This window comes from Corylus avellana, chromosome 9 (genome assembly GCF_965113065.1).
Source record: "Corylus avellana chromosome 9, dhCorAvel1.hap1.2, whole genome shotgun sequence".
NCBI lineage: Eukaryota > Viridiplantae > Streptophyta > Magnoliopsida > Fagales > Betulaceae > Corylus > Corylus avellana.
The window spans coordinates 20,737,903-20,757,849 of NC_142498.1; the positions used below are offsets into that span (position 1 = coordinate 20,737,903).

Below are 19,947 nucleotides of genomic sequence, written 5' to 3' on the forward strand. Positions count from 1 at the left end.
AATTAGTCATTTATCAAAATTCCATGAAGGTCCTGTGATAAAAATAAAATCATAGGAGAGTAAAAATAAAATTTATAAACCTTAGGGATATTAGGTATTTAACCCAAAATATTATTAAAGGATATTAACAGATATCTTGCTACTTGAGACATAGCCATGTCTTTGCCTATTAAATCGTAACACGTGTACAGTTAAAAAGATAAAGTTTTCCATATCAGCTTTACTTACTATGTCTGTATGTCATGTCATGTCATATCAGCCCCACGTTAGTATTTTGCTAGAGTTAATATACGACACACGTGCCTCCCAGGCTGCCGACGAAAAACCAAACAAAAGCTTCAACCCCAAACAGCTCATTAACTAACAAACTCACTTTCTTTTCTCTCTCTTCAATCAATTTATTTCGTCAATCTTTTTACCTCTAATTTGAATCTGTCTTCAATTTGTCAACGCAGATGTGATAGAGATTAGAGTAAGATGCTGCTGGTCAGCAACAATTGGCTGTGTGATGAAATTGAGCATGAGTATCATCAGTTCATAGGGGTTAAAACTTTCAATGGAGGGAATAATACAGAGGTCCTCGTTGTACTTGGATTCATTTATGCAGAGAAATTCGTGGCAAAATGTTTCACATTCAAGAACACTTGAAGGTTGTCATCGATCTAGAAAAACATTTCTTTCGAACCAACAGTTTTAGTCATTTACTTAGCACGGCAATGCAACTGATTACGAACTAAGCGTTTCACATGGTTTTAGTACAATTTTAACATGTGTATTAAGTTTTTTAGCCGGATTTTAAGATTGAGTTATACTTTAAGGTTTGTACAACTCGTCGAGTATGGGATTGAATGCATTGCAGCTTTGTGGTCGAGTCACGGAAGACGTGGCTTATAGTCTAGATTAAAATCTTTTTTAATCTTTCAGGATTCTGCAGTTTTCAAATGATACTTCACTTGAGAACCTTTCCAATTTTGCAGGCTCTTTACCATAGTAACTGCACTAACACAAGTTTGGCACAGAAATTTGCAGCATTTATGATCAGTTTGCTAAACATATTTCATCAGACCACCAAATTGGGTTCTTCCTGAAATGAGAGGCACAGCCTATTTCAGTGCAACTTAAATTTAACATGAAATTAACAAAACAATTGGGCAGTTTTCTTAGCAGCCAACTTGCACAATTCTAACAGGCTTTAGAAACTAAGACCTCTCATTGTTCTTGAGGTCGAAGTAATCTGAGCAGGGTTAGTTCAACCAACACCCTGATAGTGATAGTAGTTAATCTATATATGCAAAAATGAGAGCTTACAAGAAGTCAGTCTTAATTGGCTCCTGACAAAAAGTTTGCATTAATTTCTACCCCTAATTTTGATTTGATTTTCCTACCACTTCAATCCTCTGCATGATCTGTGACATCTTCCCTTGTCCCTGAATTGCTAGCTAATGGGTTGGAGTCTTCTGAAGAGTCCCCAAACTCTTCTTTGTACATTTCTTCAATCATAGGTTTCCACAGCCGAACCCGAGCATTTATGAACCAATTTGAAACCTGAATCAGCCATGAAAGTGAGCACATTAACATCAAAAAGAGGGCAACTCACAAAAGAGAGAAAATGTGGGAGAGGAATTACTTGGTTCTTGGTCAGGCCTGTCTGTGATGCCAGCATTAGCTTTTCAGAATCATTTGGATATCTGTGACAACCATCAAGTATCATAGCCTCATGAAACATGAAATCATTATGTAGTCAACAAAAATTGATGCACTTACGGGTGGAGGAAGTGTTCAAAAAGCCAAGAGCGCAGGATTGCCACAGAAGTCTCCGGCAGGCCTCGGATCGGTCTCCACGCTTGCCGTTGGCTTTGGATCATCCGAAGCTGTTGAAGGGACATTCGATTTCGTCGATTCTCGGTATCGAACAAGTTAAGCTGCGATAATCCGGTGCTGATTCTGGGTAAAGCCTGTATGAATTTTCTCTTTGTGACGTTTATTTGAGAAATTATTGCATCTCTTAAGCTGCAGAAATGCCTAGACATGGCCTGGAGTGCTAGTGCAGTGTAAGACTTGGCAGCTCCCACACCTGCTATCATCTCAAATGATGAGACCACTTCTTCCATTTGATGATAGTATTCCTCGTATCTTGCATCAACCTGAAAATTGGGTGATATATTGGGACAAACTTGTTTCAACAAAATTTGAAAGCAATCGAGTGAAAAGAAAGACCCACCTCATCCAACAAGGAAATAAGCTTTGAAATTTTAACTTGAAGCTCATGTTTCTCTGCTGATAAGAGTCCATTACTGTACAATTCTGCTTTTAGTTCAGAGGAAAGTCCCAGATTTCTACCTCCACGAGATAACTTTTCAATATATTTTTCATTGCTTATTTCAACTGCATCTCCACTGACATTAACAGTTTCTTTCAGAAGGGACTGAGCTGGTTTTAAATATACTGAATTTGCAATAACGGCAGCAAAAGATTCTGTTCCATATGAAACTGGACAAGAGCGATTTAGTGAGCTTGAAGCAGCAGCAAATGCATTGCCTGTGAAAGAGTAGTCGTTGCTTACATGTTCCACTCCTGGATTACAGGCTTCTCGTGCTTCTTCTCCAGAAATCAAGTAACTGGGGCTTATAAGATCCGAATTCAAAGACCTCTGCCTGTATTGCACAGAAGGAACAAGCATGTGAGACCCCAGAGAGAGTGACAGCCTCTGGGCATGGTGATTGTTCTCGTTTGCTGCTCCAAGCAGATCCATGAAATGTCTAGTGTGGCTGATCTCGGGTTCCTCCGCCACCGCCGAAGCTCGAACAAGGTCTATCGATCTAGACATTCTTTCCCCAAGAGATTGAACGCTGGGAAACACACCAAGAGACTGAGGGAGTGTGTCACTGCCTCTTAATGCAGACCCATAAGCATCAAAATGTTGGTTTTGATCATGAATGGAGTTTGAGATGGTGAATGGGTGTATGCTACTTGAAGCTGGATTTGCAGACGAGTCTTGTGAAACCATATTAAACAGAACAGGAAGAAGCTATAAAACTATAAAAAGATTTGCTATGGACTGCAATAAGTAAGCCCTGTCAAGCTTTAGAGAGAGAAAAAAAAAAAAAAAAAAACAAACAAACAAACAAACAAAACAAAACAAAAACAAACAGGAAAACTAATGAAGCGCCAAAAGCAAAGATGACTCACAATTCCACATTAATGGCTCTGAAAGCAATAAATAGAGCGATGTAAACAATCTTAAACTTGTGGTCCTCATGTGTTGCACAAAATTACTAGTACACGGGGGATAAGCTGGATCATTAAGAAGAGGCCGACTGAGCAGAGAGACTGAAATCAAGAACCAGAGAGATCCTGAATTATAGGACCCCAAGTATCAGTTTAAATTAACCCCCAAGTTTTCACCTTTGAGAAGAACACTTATGAGAAATAAACCATGGACAGTAAAACAGAAAGAAACCCAGTTCAGTGCAAGTAAATCTGGGGATTCAAACTAGAAGAACTGCTAACATAACCCAACAATTAAAGAACCCACTGGAAAGTAATCAACAAAAGGAGACAGAGAAATATGGAACAGAGTGTCAATGTCAACCAACAAAGTTCAAGATAGTGAAAAGAGGCAGCAAAAATAAAATAAATGAACCCAGTTTTACTAAGGGGAAACTTACATTATCTCTGCACTGCATGAGACAAGTTTGATTTGTCAACTTATGATTTAGAAAATGACGTTTTATTCACATGAAGAAAAGAAAAAAATCTAATATATTATGGTGCAATTAACACTAGAAGAAAGCATTGAAAGCAAGCAGGAAACCACCGAAAGTGTAAACATACCTTTGTTAATGATAACTCAGAGAAGAAAGAGGATTCTCTCTCTTTCTCACGCAGGTCTAAATCTGAGCAGCAGAAAACCTATAGACATAGAGTTCTGCTAGTTCTTTAACGAAAACAAAGTTAATTGGCTTAAGTAAATAAAATTGCAGAAAATGACAGGAAAAGATGGTCCCCGACTTCCCTGAAAATAAAACAAGCAAAAGTGCCAATCCTCCAGCTTTAGTGCCAACAGTTGCATTTCTTCGGGAGACTCGAAAGTAAATTCAGCTCAGAAGAGTGTAAAACTCTCTCTCCTTCTCTCTTCACAGGAGGAGTGAGGAGTGAGGACTTCTCAATATGTTAACTTGTTCTGTTCACTCTGTAAAAGGAGGGTAAAAAGTGGGCTATCTTTTGCACACTCCTAGTTCTAGGATTGTCAGCTTATGATCCTGCAAACCATATGGGAATATCTAACTTTTTCCTGTTAGGTGTTCTAGTCATGCATAGAGATATTGAAAGGACACTGAATATCACAATCTTTCAAGAATTGCTCAAAATTACAAAAATAAAAAAGAAAAAAAAAAAAATGTTCTCTTGCTTTCATAGACAGAGATGGGTGTCGTTGGATTTGGTCTGGTGTGCTGATGAGACTGATTCTGGATGTGTTTTGGGCCGGTGCTCCTTTGGATACTTTTGTAATGATTGCCATCTTTGTTCCTTTGGCCTCCTCCAGTTGTCACTCTCTGCTTCCGTAACTTTGTTGTTCATTGGGACCCGGCCGGAGCCCCATGCATAGATTAAAGTGTCTGCTTCATCTGAACTTGCACCAGTATTTCAGACCCAAGTATTCCGCCACCCTTGTCCCCGTGAATACAAATCTTGCCTTGGAACAATCACTTCCCCTTCCATTAATCAAATCCAGTTTTGATGGATAATCTATGTACCCTATGCTTTCATAATTATTATACACACTAAAAGTTTCCCCAGAGGATATAAACGACAAAGTTTTGTCCAATCTGGGTTTTAATCATTTTTTAAAATTTCAATCCATTCAGGACAAAGTTTCCCCCCTTTAAATTTTGTAAATAATTATAAAATTATAAAAAATAAAATAAAAAAATCTAAAGAAAAAAAAAAAAAAAAACGGAGGTATTTGGTATTTTTGTTCATTTCGTTTGAATTAACAAAAAAACCCTAATGGTAGGGAGAATCGAAAAGGGCTTGAACAGTCACATTATAACTTTTGATAATTTAAAGACAACAATGCAAAAGTTACAACAGTTGAAGAAAGGCAAAGTGAAGCTTTCTCTTGATTAAAAGAAAGGGTTAATAACCATTTTATTACTTAGGTTTTTACTTTTTTTTTTTTCTTTTTTTTTTCTACTTAGGTTTCAAATCGTATTACAGATGGTACCTGACTTATGGGTAAAAATCAATTTAGAGAAATGCTAGATGTTCTTCTAGTGTTCTTCCGGTGTCTTCCCAATTGTGATGTGACTTTTAAAATTATCGTTGAATTTGAGATTATCATTATTGACTTTTAATCTATTAGTGATTTTAAAAGACACATCACAATTGGAAAGACACCAGAAGAACACTAAAAGAACACTTACCATTTCTCATCAATTTAATACATTCGTCCCATTCAATCTACCAAACTAATTTTAGCCCTCAATGGCGCCACCCCCATTGGCCAAAATGGGGTGGCTGCCTTTGTCTTAGCCACCCCATATTTGCCTTTGTCTTTTTATTTATTTATTTTAAGTTGTGAATTTTTTAATCAGTTTTATGAGTTTTTTTTTTTTTTTGTTAGGACATGTGGCATGTTTTTGTTAGAACACATGCCAGTCCGTTAATTTGATTGACAAATGTATTAAACCGATATTTACCCAGAAGTCAGGTATCATTTGTAATACGAATTAAAACTTAAGTGAAAAAAAAAAAGTGAAAACCTAAGTATTAAAAAAGTTATTAACCAATAACCATACAAAAAAATCCCATTACGCCAAGGCCCCTTGTTTCCATTACTATAAAGTTCCACTTCATTCTATGAAGTTGTTGCTTCAGCGTATATCCAAAAGCCTGACAACCTGGGATTGATCTAAATTTCTAACGATTTACCGCTCAAATGGTTACAAGAGAGTATTTATGTGGTTCATTTGCCTGTGCTGGTGAACGAACTGTTCGGCCAAATGGGGCTGTAGAGGCTCTCTCAGTTCTGTAATATTGGTACATGGTCCAAGCAAGGAAATTGAACAATTCATCAACCTTGCCCTTTTCAGTACTCATCTAGTTGTCAATGACAAGAACAAAACAGCGATGGCTTGACCACCAAGCTTTAAATTCCGATCAATTTAACCAGTATTTTGGGGCAGTCAATAATTTAGCATCGGAGCCTCTTTCGGGGGGACCATTTTTAAAAATATGCAAAAGGAAAGTCAACAAAAAAATGAGCAATTTCTGTTCTTATAAATGCATTTGTGAAACTGAGGACGTATGACAGCGGGAAATTGAGACGACTTAGGACCATGTACTAATTAAAGGTTATCATTTCAGGAACATGAGGATAATGGGCCACCGGCAACACAATAGGTTTAATTCGTTTTGCCAAAAAAAATGTAAATACACAGCAAGGGCATTTATGTTACGAATATGTGACATAAATGCCCTTGCAGTGTATTTACATTTTTTTGGCAAAACGATTTAACCCTATTGTGTTGCCTGTGGCCCATTATCCTCATGTTCTTGAAATGATATCCTCTTATTAGTACATGGTCCTAAGTCGTCTCATTTCCCGTTGTCATACGTCCTCAGTTTCACAAATGCATTTATAAGAACAGAAATTGCTCATTTTTTTGTTGACTTTCGTTTTGCATATTTTAAAAAATGGTCCCCCTGAAAGAAGTTCCGGTGCTAAATTATTGACTACCCCAAAATATTGGTTAAATTGATCGGAATTTAAAGCTTGGTGGTCAAGCCATCGCCGTTTTGTTCTTGTCATTGACAACTAGATGAGTACTGAAAAGGGCAAGGTTGATGAATTGTTCAATTTCCTTGCTTGGACCATGTACCAATGTTACGAGAATGAGAGAGCCTCTACGGCCCTATTTGGCCGAATAGAATGAACCATTCGAGCTGTAAATCGTTAGAAATTCAGATCAATGCCAGGTTGTCAGGCTTTTGTGTATACACTGGAGCAACAACTTCATGGAATGAAGTGGAACTTATAGTAATGGAAACAAGGGGCCTTGGCGTAATGGGATTTTTTTTATGGTTAATTTGGGAGGTGAATTGTCGCAATTGATAGTTTGGGAGTAGGTGTCATTAGGATGGAAGTTTGAAGAGGTTAAGTGGACTTTATCCAAATTTTTTTAACAAAGTTCGAAGAAAACACTGTACTTAAACTTTATTGGTTGTACTTTAGCTAATAGTTCTTTCTTTTTCTTTAATGGCTCATCATTTATTTGCATATAAGAGAAATGAACGGAATGAAATAAATATATCAGATTCTACAATGCACGTAAACTCCTCTTCCTCTGTGTTTCTCAACAAGGAACTTAAAAAGAGAAAGAAAAAAGAAATGGCAAGCTCAGAAAAAATATATATATATATAAAAAAGTCCATAAATTCATCAATTAGTAGTACTTCAAACTTTTTGAAGATGGGATTTAAGTTCTATACTGTAACTATGTCTTCGGCAACAGTCCCAATTTCCCCGGAATTTAAAAGGTGACGCTAGGGAGGTGAGGGCTGTCAGTATGTCAGCTGCTTCAGCTTAATGATTGCTTCTTTTTTTTTTTTTTTTTTTTTTTTAACACATGTGAAAATACCAGAGTATCCGATGGTTATTTATAACTAAGGCTGTTAAGTGAGCGAAGCGTTTCGCGAGCAAGCTCGGGCTCAGCTCGCATAAGCTCGGCTCGTGCTCGACTCGAATATTAAATGAAGCACTTCATGCACACAAATCATGGCTCGAATATTAAACGAAGCAAGTTCGGCTCGACTCAGCTAAGCTCGTGAACAGCTCGTATAAGCTCGAGTGTGTGTATATATATATATATATATATATATATATATAAACTAAGTAATAGATAATTAATTATAAATCTCATAATTATTAAAACCTTAAAATTGCATTTATATTTAAGCGTTAGAGAATGAAAAATTCTAGACCATTCGTGATGAAAGAAATCATTAAAAATTAGAGCAGATCCAAACGAAAAATTCTAAAGCAATCATTAAAAAAACCTCGATTCAATTAGAGCAGATCCAAACGAAAGGAAGAAGAATCAAGCAAAAACTATTGAGGGAAATTGCGAAAGGCATAAACTATTGATGAATCAAACAGACCCAAACACTATCACTACATGTCTGGTGAGTGAGAGTGAGAGAGTGGGAAATAAGAGTTCAGGTGGAAGATCCGTTGTGACTAGTGAGGGGGATTGAGAGAGAGACATTAAAAAAAATATTTTTTTGTAGGGGCGTTGTCCCAATGCAGTCTGAATGCAACCTGTTAACTTGTCCCACATTGTTAAGAAAACATCAATCTCCAAGTTTGCTTATCTATAAAAGGATGCATATCCTCTCTCTTTGAAACCAAATGCCTTGTTGTATTGACTCAGGCTCCATACTCGACTAGTCAGGCTAAGCAAATACTCATATGCAAATTAACTTCTTAAGCCGTTTAAGAGTACTTGAAGTTAAAATTTTTTTAAAAAACAAAAACATTAAATATAAGAGCCAGCTCGCGAGCTGGCTCGGCTCGACTTATTATTAGCTCGAGCTCGATTTTTTTGGCTCGCCCTTGAGCTCGAGTAAAATTTAAACGAGCCAAGCTTGAACAAGAGAAGCTCGCTCAAGCTCGGCTCGTTTACACCCCTATTTATAACCAAGAACACTTTGATATTGAGATGTTGTGAAAATGGCTGGTAGTCAGTTTATAAGAGTAAGAAAAAACATTTCCTCTTGAGTTAACTTTTAGAGTTGAGAGAGGTTCAAAACCACCCAACACTGGTATCAGAGCTTATGTTCAACCAACAAGTCTCAGCCCCCAACAGTCCACGAGAGAAATATGTTGTTTCTGCTCCGACCCAGGCCTAATGTGTGAAGGGGAGCTTGTTGAGGTTATTCCACATTGGTTGTAGAATGAGCTGGTAATCAATTTATAGGAGTGAGGGAATGTGAGTTAGCTTTTGGAGTTGGGAGAAGTCCAATACTACCCAACAAAACATAATTTGATGCAAACAAAATAAAATCCGGATCCTAAGCAGTTTGCTATACAGATTGTTAGCAATTTCGACAATTGGAGCCCACTTGTCCGAACTGCCCAAAACCTACTCAATCAAGTGGGCTCCATAGGAACTTTCTCACATTTAATGCTCAAATTGCTAGCAACTGGGACATCAAAATTGTTAGAAATCATTATCAGCAAAATAGCACATCCACTTGGGATCTATTGGTTTAATATTGAAAATTATCAAAATAGAGGGATGCTATACAGAAATGTGAGTACAAATTTAGGAAAGAAACAGATTTCCAACTCGATCATGTACATCCCAATCGGCAGGAAAATAAACTGATCAATTCTTATATAACATTTATTCCATAGAAATGATACGTCAATGTCACACTCTGGAATACTTGTACAAGATTCCTTATTCAACAAAATGCATGAATATATCTCTGCATCTCATCTATACAAACATGCCTACAGCTCCAACAATCTTTTGTTATATTACAAGGTGGGTATCATATACCCATATCTACACGTATATTTTTACTGCTATAGGTTTTTGTCTCTTCAAACAATAAGCAAGTAGGATGAACAAAGCCAAAGAAAGAGCACAGGGCATTCTATTTCTATTTCTGTTTTTGGTTTCTGATTTTCGATATCCTTATCCTGACAATATTGATTTTCAGCAACAAAGCTAGAAACAGCCTTGTTTCAGACAACAAAATCATGTAACATGTGGGAATTGTCGAACCTGTGATGTTGCTTCCCCAGATCCACGCACTGAAAATCCAGCGAGTCAGGCTCTGCAGATGAAGTTACCGCATTATTACCTCTTGAATTGGTGTCACCGGACATGGGAAATCCATCACTTTCACAATGCCGCAACTTCAGTGCAAGCGACACCCGGCTACCGTCTACAAAGCTACCCAACTCTGACATATCATATGTGGCAGCCCCAGCCATAAGACTCCCACCACCACTCTGGTGGGGTGGGATAATCTCATCTGAATAGAGGCTATGGTTATCCATGTTAGGCCTTTGATCACCCTGTAGTTCTCCGTGAGCACTACTTTCAAACCCTATCGTTGCTGTTTGCCTATTTATCTCTACAGTAGGGATATGAACAGACTTTGACTCTTGCAACTCTTCCCCCCTATCCTCAAATGCCCGGAAATTACCTCTTGGTGCTCGCGGTGCATTTTCTGGTGAAGATTTGGGGTTGATCTCTGATTCACAAAACTCTTCTTTGTACATCTCCTCAACCATGGGCTTCCAAAGACGCACCCGTGCATTAATAAACCAGTTTGCAACCTGATCAGAGCATAAAATCAATGATCAAGCATTCAAGCCACATGACCCAAAGAAGGGTCTGTATGGGCTTCAGGAATATTACTTTGAGGTAAACCAAGACATTCATTGATGAGGGGAATTTATAGACTAGAGGAAATCCACAATTCAATAGGTCACTACATGAACAGTGGGGAGGATCAGTATTCAGATGTTCAACATGCTGAATGTTTTGGATCCCAGATCCACCAATGCATATTAAGAAGCCATTTTTAGAATATGCAATCATAACCCACTATTGACAACAAGATTATCATTTTACCTGGTTTCTGGTCAAGCCTGTTTGCCTTGCAAGCAGAATTTTCTCTGAATCCTTTGGGTAACTGGTGAAACAAGGAAAATTAGTAAATCACAAGCTCTCAGATAGATTGGCAAGTACAGGCGTGAATTGGGGAAAATAGGTGTTGAGGGACATACGGATGAAGGAAGTGTTCAAATAGCCAAGCACGGAGAATTGAAACAGAGCTCTCAGGAAGCCCCCTTTGAGGCCTCCAAGCATGTCGCATCACCCCAAACTGCTGAAGAGTCCTTTGTTGTCTGAGTTGCTGGTCTACATAGCGGAGACGAGGTATCACTCCTCCTTGACCAAGCGGTAACGTATCTTGCTCCCCGAGGCTTTTCTGGGCCGCTTGAATCTGGCCAGTGATTGCATCACGCAAACATCGGAAGTGGCGGGAAATTGTTTGGAGTGCAAGAGCAGTATATGGCTCAGCTGCCCCATACCCAGCTACCATGTCAAAAGACGACACCACAATTTGCATCTGATCATAATATTGTTTGTATCTTCTATCCACCTACAACAAGAGCACAACTATTAGTGATAGTTAAAAATAAGTGTAGTGCAGCCCAGGGAAAACTCTGTGATAAGTATAAAGTAAAGGAATAAATAAATAATGCCATCGTAACGAGAGATTGAGCAAATCCATATCCACAAAAGTATATGTATATAAAAGCCAAAAAGAGGTAGAAACATAAAACAAAAGAGAAGCCATTCCCACTAATTACTACAGCGACCTAAAATCCTCCTAAACCCTCATAATCCCTTCCACAGCCCAGCACAAATCTGAGCACCAGCCACAGCTTAAAGCACCATACATCCGCTTCAGAACCTTTTGCTACAAACTCTCATTCTTTATCTTGAACTTACAGAGCTTCCTGCTAGAAAACATGTATTCTACACTGTCAACTGATAAGTGCATCCTCCCTCCCAATCCAACCCTGATCACAAACTGCTTCCAATTTCAACTCTATTTGAATTTGTCTCACATCTACACACTACCAACTAATGTATCCACCAAAAAATGGAAAAAAAAAAAAAAAATGTGGAAGAGATAGCAAATGTGTTTTAAATTATATTCACTTGCCTCTCTTCAAAATGCAACACTTCTTTCAGCACTGGATCTTCTTTTTAACCTTATCAACAATACTTATTTTTTTGAAAAGTAAAAAATTGTGGTAATATCAACAATAATACAACTATACAACTATATACTATAATGCTTTCGCTTTGACAAAGGTGTTTGTCAATGCATTCTTCAAGATCATCCATCTATAATGCAACTAAGCAAGAAATATTTCCTTCTGCCTCATTTTGTTTATTGAACCTATTCCAGAGAAAGCTAACAAACTTTTATTACTAATCACTGCAAATAAATCCCAATGAATGTGTGCGCAAAAGTATCTGAACATGGCTGTGCTCTTCAGCATCTGTATAAAGGCATCAACACAAAAGACATTTGTAACTTTTTAGAATAAAAAAAAAATTGATGAAGTATGGCAATTTGCTAAACCCTCAAATAGTAGTGTGGGTATATAGTAGATGAGAGGGAAAAATATGTCATGGTCCAAACTCCAAAGGATCTTCACAGGGAAAAGTAGACTGGCAATCGAAATTATATATACAAATTAAAAAGAAAGAAACAAAAAATATGTAGCTAGCAAAGCTATGAAGGTAGTAGATTTACCTCATCCAACATGGACAAAAGTCTTGTCTTCTTATTCTGCAGATCCTGTAGTTCTGCGGGTGATAGCTCACAAGAGGAGTTAGTAGTTGAGTTACCAGGGTCTGAAGACTTATGCACAGATTGAGAATTAGACCTCCCATCTGTCTCTTTAGAGCCATCTAAACCAATCCCCTGGGTGTTTTGATGTTTGATAGATCCACGCTGCTTCAAAGCCCTCCAGACATTAACCAGTTCGTCAAGCAATTGTTGTGCTGCCTTGAGGTACTTTGAGTCTAAGATCGTGTTTGTAAAACTTGATTGTTCGTATGGATATCGATCAGAAAGCATATCTTTAGGGCTCACTGTGGAATGAGGATTGCAAAATGTCTCTGTTCTGGTGTTGTCATGGTTGCCTCCAGAAAAACCAGATAGCAAGCACTCTGCAGTTCTCAACTCCTTACCTTGGTTGCTCTCATCACCTTTACAAGATATTGCCCCATTCCTCGAGAGCGGAAGGCTAGTATTCAAGAATGAAGATGGACATGCGTTTGGATACCGGCTTCCAAATGAAGCTACAGACACCGAAGATGGTATCTGTGTGCCAAGGCTAAGAGATAATCCCTGACACTGAATATTATTATGTTCACCATCTGGAACTCCCAGCTGTGTCCTTGGGATCATCTGGGAATCCCCATTAACAGAGTTTCCAAGGGGTTCACCTGTTACAGCATTAAACTGTCCATCAATGGATTGCATACTTACCCTGTCACTTGTAGGTGGAATGAACATCATCTCATTTCTGCCTCCAGCAGATCCATAACAGTTCTGAGGAGATAGAGAACTCCCAGACAAGATATCTGAGTAGGACCCTGAAGAAGCTTGGTTCAGATACATCATTACGTTGCCAGGATGGAGAGGTGCCTCAGAATATGAAGTAAATTTCTGGTCCCCTATATATGGAGTCAGTAAGGCATCTCTTTGATTGGTTAGACTTGGGAAATAGGTAGCCATATTTTGCTTCCTCTCTGTCTTGGCTTTCAGCTGAGTATCTAGAGATGAATGACAAAACACCATCAGTGCTCTTCAAAATTAAATGATAACAGAGAAAAATGATGATGCCCACTTGAGTAGCTAACAGATCCCAACAGGAAAAAGAAAAGGCCCCTCAGGAAAAAAAAAATACAAAATCCTATCCTGAGATGGATTCCTATTCAAAGAAACTAATTACATAGTCTGCAAAAACGCTGCAGGCTTCAAGAGGGGATAAACACCGTAATAGCCTCATGCAATGTCAGAGAGAATCTAAGATAAATCTAGGCGCTTAAAATTGTGAGTTCATAAGGAACTTCAATTGTAGTTCTTTGTACATGCGATCATCATCAACATCAAACCCCCCACCACCCTCAATTATCTTCTCGGGCCTCATGTTGTTTGTGTGACCCATTGAAAAAAGAAAAACAATCAAGCAATCAAAAACACAACACAATTACAACTTTAATAATAATAATCCACACCCCACGTACACAGAAACCAGAACTACCAGATAACAAAAATTACCCAGAAGCAACATAGCCCATCTACAAAAAAAGATTCCAAAGCAAAATCATTCACCTTTTCAATCTTTCTTCTGGTGAACCCAGAATTATAAATATCATTAAGAATCAAGCATAAGCACAGAGTAACTACAGCCAAATTCCAAGACCATACATGCAGACAACCTTGAACAAAAAAGAAAAACATAAATCTTGTGAAAGCCCACAAAACAAAACCAAAAGTCCAGTCAAAAGAACCCCAAATTCAAATTACCCAGAAGCACAGTTCTGACAAAAAAACTCCCACAACTTCTTCCCCAACAAATCCTTACTCATCATCATCATCAGCGTACTCATGTAGCTCATGCATCAAATTTTACCACAAACAACAGTGCATAATCATTAAAAACAGAGAAAAGGTAACTAAAAGAAGCATTGACAAAAAAAAAAAAAAAAAGTACCAGAAAGGCATAGGAATGATGAGCCTCTAGTGGGAAGCAAAAAACTTGGGGGGTGTTTGAAAAACAAAATTATAGCGCAAGTGGGTTGTGGCAATCTTCCCCAAACGGAGACAAATGCCAGTCCCAAGAGATATATTCCAAACAAAGACCGACCTCCTTATCATTGGAACAACGGCACCAACTCAATAAAATGCATATTATATGTTAAACAACTATATAATTCTTGCACCAACTACCATATCATGTTTCTGTGTCAACCCTTCTGAGTTTCGTTTCTCACGTGTGACAAACTCTGGGACGGCAAACACACGCTACAAAGTTCCAACTGTTCGTGGTGGTTGTTTGCTTCGGAGGGTTCAAGCCCTAACCACCAGTTGGTGGACCTATAACCCTCCCTTAACCCTCCTTTTAACGCATAATTAGTATTTTATTCCTTCCAACGACTAACAAGCATCTCAATATGTTTCATTCTCTTTTATATAAAACTTACGCTACTATTTACACTTATTGATTTCATTTATTTTATAATAATTATTATATCAAATTTTAAGTTAATTTTTTTAAGTAATTAATATAAAAAGTTACTTAAAATATATTCACTTGATTTATTAAACTAATAATTTAAGAATATATATTAATTTAATAGACTGCTTTGAAAATTTTTTTTTTAACTTAATTTAGAGAAAAAATTTATTCTTTATATACTATAGTTTTGAAATTTATATTTTAAAAAATATATATTTTAAATTTTGTTGTTATTGTGTTCAATGAACGAAGGCTTTTATGCCTTATAATATATGTGAGTGTGTTAGCTGTACACCCGCAGTTGGTGAAAGTGACAAAGCAATGGGTAGACGTGTAAGCTTCTTGGCTTCTAAGTTCTAAAGTTAGGTCTGTTGGGAATTATACCTAAATAAATATTCGCTTCTCTTTTGTTATTAATTTTTATTAATTTACTTATTAAAGATTTTGGCATTATTTAGAAAAAATATTTATTTTCTGAAACATTCTATTTATGAGGCCAAAATAAAATGTATGTCACCCCAATCCCCATATTACATCTCTCTCTCTAATCACTTTCTAAATTATTTGAAATATAAAAATTTTCTCCAAACTAGTATAGAAGAAATATTCTTCAACTCATGTAAAATAGTATTAAGTGTCTATAAACATTTAAAAGACACATTAAATTTTTAATCTCATTAATAGCAATTTATTAATTTAGACTGAATTTAATATGCATTTTAAATGTTCATAGACACTTGATACTATTTTGTATGGATTAGAGGATATTTCCTCCATACCAGTTTAGAAGAAATTTTCCGTCTTTATTCTAATTTGATTAATTTTTTTTTTTAATAATATTATAAGTAAAAATCAATGAAAATAATTGAATGCAATAGGAAAAAAAAAAATTGATTGGTCGCATCCACTTGTACTTACGGGCCAACAAGAAAATCTCCGAAATTGATGGCTCTTCTTTCTTGTGGATATTTTGTACTCTTTAGCTAAGGACTTATGTTTTTTGGGTGCAAATGGCCAATGGGAAGGAGGGAAGAAATTGCCTCTTCTATTTTCCTTTTTCGTCATTATTTTCTTTTATTATTTTTTGTCTACATTTTGGAAGCTACATTTATTACAAAAATGCCCCCTCCTCCAGTCGGTGCCATTCAATTATCTTCACCTACCTCCGCTGCATCAACCTTGTGTGCAACCCATGCGCCACCCTAGCGCATGCATTATACACACAAACATTAAGAGCCTGTTTGATTTGTGAAATAGACCACTATAATGAAATAACTATTCTTATGGAATAGTCGTTCTTTTATTTGGTAAGAGTCTATTCTTGAAAATAGTTATTCTCATGAGAATGATTAATCTCTTCTACACAATAATAGTTATTCCTCTCTTTTTTTTTTTTTTAGAAGAATATCTATTCTTTATGAGAAGGATAAGGTTTTTCAATTTTTTTTTTTTTTAATAAAAAAAAAATTTTGGTTAAACATTTGGTGGATGGCCACCCATTGATGCACTGGGGGGTAGCCGCGCCACCCCTAGAGGGCCTTGGCGAGATTTTGAAAAATTATAAATCAAATGGGCTTTTTAGTAATTTTTGTTTAATTCCAATTATGATATATGTGTTGCTACCAAACTAGAGAATATGAATAATTATTTCCTTTCTTAATAAAATACGCATTTCGCAAATTAAACGAGCCCTAATTTTTATGTTATGTACTAAATCATTGACTACACTTCACTGTCTCTTTTGGTTTTGGATCTCTATAGTCAAGGACTCAATATTGCCTTTTTGCCGAGCGCCTCTCTCGCTGGACAATTGCGATGGTGCTCCTCTGCCTCAACAAGCATCGTTTTTCTAACAGCTACTTTTTTCTACATTGTTTTTAGCCTTTTCTTGCACGAAAATGTTTGTATTATCATATTTGTTGGGATGCCCTGCCCCCCCCCCCCTCTCTTTTTGTATTCTCCTTTATTTTTCTAATCCTCTTCCTTTGTCGCCTTGTAATGCCTAGGAAAAAAAAACATTTATAAGTATCTTGTCCAATATTCAGTAGTAGTAGTTGGATTTTTTTTTTTTTCTTTTCTTTTTATTATTTGATAAGCCTAATTAGTGAATGATTAGTGACACAGTGTCATAGGATAATTGGGATTGCTCCATTATCAAAATAAATTAAATTTAAAAAACTTAGCTGGATAAGTTCCTCATTCTGTCCAAGCACAAAAAGAAGAAAAGAAACGAATTATTGGTTCATATTCTACTGCAAGTTGCGACTATGTATCAAAAGTAGGAGAGTAATCTGAATCTTTAGATTCACATCAAATAATTCATGAATGGTGCATTAAAGTCCTGCCCACTTTCAAGACGAAGTTACAAGATAAGATAAGGTGAAAGTTCGATTATCAAAATGAGAATTACAAATTTTATTAGTATTCAATGCATTGAGTTTTATTGATGTATTGAGACAATTGGGTTAAGCTATAACTTGTTCGGACTTGATAAAGCTCCTGCAATTTTTTTTTTTTTTTTGGTCTATGTCTCTCTTGTGTGGCTTTTTAACATGCAGAATAGCTACAGTGATCTCTCTCCACATATCTTTCTTGCTTATAAAAACAAAAGTATACAAACAATTATTATTCGATCAATAATTATTTAGATAAGGTATCTTAGGATTAGAATCTCCTCCAATTGGAGGGAAATTAGAGATTATCCAATTATTCATCTTGGCTATCAAACTTTCATCCAACAGCCCACATTACTCCACATGTCCTACTCAATTTTAAATAATAAAATATTAATTAATTTTTAAAAAGAAAATTAAAATTAAAACAAACTAATAAAGACCACCCCATTTTTGCCATAGGGAGTGGCCGGCCACCCCACCTGAGCCATGGGGGTGGCTTCGGCCACCCCCAACTGGCCCTTGGGCCACCCCCGTGGCCACAAGGTGGTCTAGCCACCCCCAATTGGCTCTTGGGGGTGGTCCGGCCACCCCCTCATTTTATGGGTTTGGCCCTAGGGGGCGGTCCAACCACCCCCTATGGCAAAAATGGGGTGGTCTGGCCACCCCATAGTTTTTATTAGTTTATTTTAATTTTTTATTATTTTATTATTTATTTTTTTAAAAAAAAGTTGATTAATATTTTCATATTTAAAATTGAGTAGAACACATAGCATGGTGTAGATTGTTGGATGAAAGTTGGGGCCAAGATGAATAATTGGAGAATCTCCGATTTGGAGGGGATCCAGATCCAATCTTTATAAACCATTATCTCCTATTCCTATTTAGTTCCTTAGTATCATTTATTTCTTTATCAATTTCTCTTGATATTGCGGAGAGGAAAATATATATATATATATATAAACAATTATTTGACATATTTCATGTGACTTTTCAGCTACATCTGAGCCGACACACTCCAAAATTGATTAATTTTTTTAAAACAGAATTGGATGCTGATTTGCCATCTTACCTAGAAATAATAAAAAAAAAAAATCAAACCCACAATCCCAATTACGACGAAAAGTTTGATGCTGGCCTTGTCTGGAAAGATGTTTTCTAATCCAAACCCAAATTTCCAAAAACGCCTGGGGACGTAATCACTGGATCTGAAATCAGTAAAAAGCCCACTTACTGTGACCCAAACAAATTGGATTAACTATAATTTGATTAATTTAATCAAATAAATTAAACTCATAAACTTGAACTCTTTAATTTTGTGTTGAATTCATAAGTTGACAGTTCTAATTTAAGGAAGAAATCAAATCAAGAGAGGAGAGGGATTGAAATCTTTTATCTGATTTTGAGTGACAACTTAATGTGTTTTAGGAGTATTTTTTATTTTTTAATTTTAAATATGTGATATAAAATAAAAACAGTTTTTATATTTTGAATATGACTATTAAAGTCTTTAATTTATGATCATAAAATAAAAGGCAGAAAACAACATATTTTACAAATATAAATGAGAAACTTATACATAGAACTTGCTACATCATACATGCTACTTTTCTTGAATGTTCAACATTTCAGTTTACAATGGGGAGATCGTTCCTTAAAAACTTTAAAAATATTTTTAAACACCGTTCCTATATATATATATATAATTTCATAACCATAAAGAATGAGATTTACATCATAACAATTATTCTTCAAACATTAAACATTTGTTTAAACATTAAATTATGACTACAAAAGAATTACACTTCTGCACGGATGGGCCTTGGTTTGGTGTTCATCAATGAAGTGAAAAAGCTGTTGGCGAAAAATATGGGATCAGGATCCCCTCCAATGGGAGGGAAAATTTGAGAAACTTTAATTATTAATCTTGTTGTCCAACTTTTATTTAATAGCCCACATCATGTCAAGTGCCCCACTTAATTTTAAATAATAAAATATTAATTATCTTTAAAAAAAAATAAAAACAAAAATAATTTTGTTAAAACTATGGGATGGCCGGCCACCTCATTTTTGCCACCTTGGGGTGGCCGGTCACCCTCTGGGGCCCTAGTCGGCCACCCTTATGGCGCCAAGTACCCCCTGGGGTCCGAGGAAGCCACTCCTATTTGGTCTTTGGGGGTGGCCTAGGAGGTGGTTCGGCCACACCCTAGGGCCATGAAGCCACCCACAACCGGCCCTTGGGGTGGCTACAAGGCCCAAGGTGGCAAAAATAGGATGGCTGACTACCACATAGTTTTAAAAAAATTATTTTAATTTTTTATTGTTTTAATTCCTATTTTATTTTTAAAAGATAATTAATATTTTATTATTTAAAATTGAGTGGGACACGTGACATGGTGTGGGCTGTTTGATGAAAGTTGGACGGCCAAGATTAATAATTAGAGTTTCTCCAATTTTCCCTCCCATTGGAGGGGATCTGAATCCAAATATATTGTGTGGGAAAATTCTACAACAATAACATTCCCATAATTAGCCCATTAGAAGCCAATGTGACAAGCATCTTCTAATATTTTATTATTAGTTTTTAAATCAAAATTAAAACAATAAAATACCAAAAAAAACTTTAAAAAAAAGTTGCAATGGGTGGCCAGCCACCCATAGGGGGTGGCCGGCCACACCAGTTCTGGTTGGCGGTCTAGG

At 36.5% G+C, this 19,947-nt stretch overlaps 2 protein-coding genes across 6 annotated transcripts; both read right to left on the reverse strand.

Annotated features, from left to right (window-relative positions):
* Positions 1–1,112: 1,112 nt before the first annotated feature.
* Positions 1,113–4,347, reverse strand: LOC132189379 (BEL1-like homeodomain protein 11). 4 transcript variants are annotated; one of them, XM_059604102.2, is made up of 6 exons: positions 3,835–4,347; positions 3,190–3,354; positions 2,222–2,994; positions 1,765–2,144; positions 1,628–1,688; positions 1,113–1,545 (listed from the first exon to the last, which is right to left on the reverse strand). In XM_059604102.2, exons 2-6 carry the CDS (start codon positions 3,257–3,259, stop codon positions 1,390–1,392), a joined length of 1,440 nt encoding a protein of 479 aa, XP_059460085.2. In that variant the 5' UTR covers positions 3,260–3,354; positions 3,835–4,347; the 3' UTR covers positions 1,113–1,389. The 4 variants fall into 4 exon arrangements, with proteins under 4 accessions (XP_059460085.2, XP_059460090.1, XP_059460091.1 ...); XM_059604107.2 differs by having other exon boundaries at positions 2,222–2,849; positions 3,835–4,345; XM_059604108.2 differs by lacking the exon at positions 3,190–3,354 and having other exon boundaries at positions 2,222–2,849; positions 3,835–4,345.
* Positions 4,348–9,386: 5,039 nt separating this feature from the next.
* LOC132189817 (BEL1-like homeodomain protein 7) lies at positions 9,387–14,743 on the reverse strand. Of its 2 annotated transcripts, none has more exons than XM_059604617.2 (5): positions 14,566–14,743; positions 12,358–13,385; positions 10,811–11,187; positions 10,656–10,716; positions 9,387–10,357 (listed from the first exon to the last, which is right to left on the reverse strand). In XM_059604617.2, the coding sequence occupies exons 2-5, from the start codon at positions 13,345–13,347 to the stop codon at positions 9,758–9,760; spliced, it is 2,028 nt and encodes a 675-aa protein (XP_059460600.2). In that variant the 5' UTR covers positions 13,348–13,385; positions 14,566–14,743; the 3' UTR covers positions 9,387–9,757. The 2 variants fall into 2 exon arrangements, with proteins under 2 accessions (XP_059460600.2, XP_059460599.2); XM_059604616.2 differs by lacking the exon at positions 14,566–14,743 and adding an exon at positions 14,330–14,555.
* Between the last annotated feature and the right edge of the window lie 5,204 nt (positions 14,744–19,947).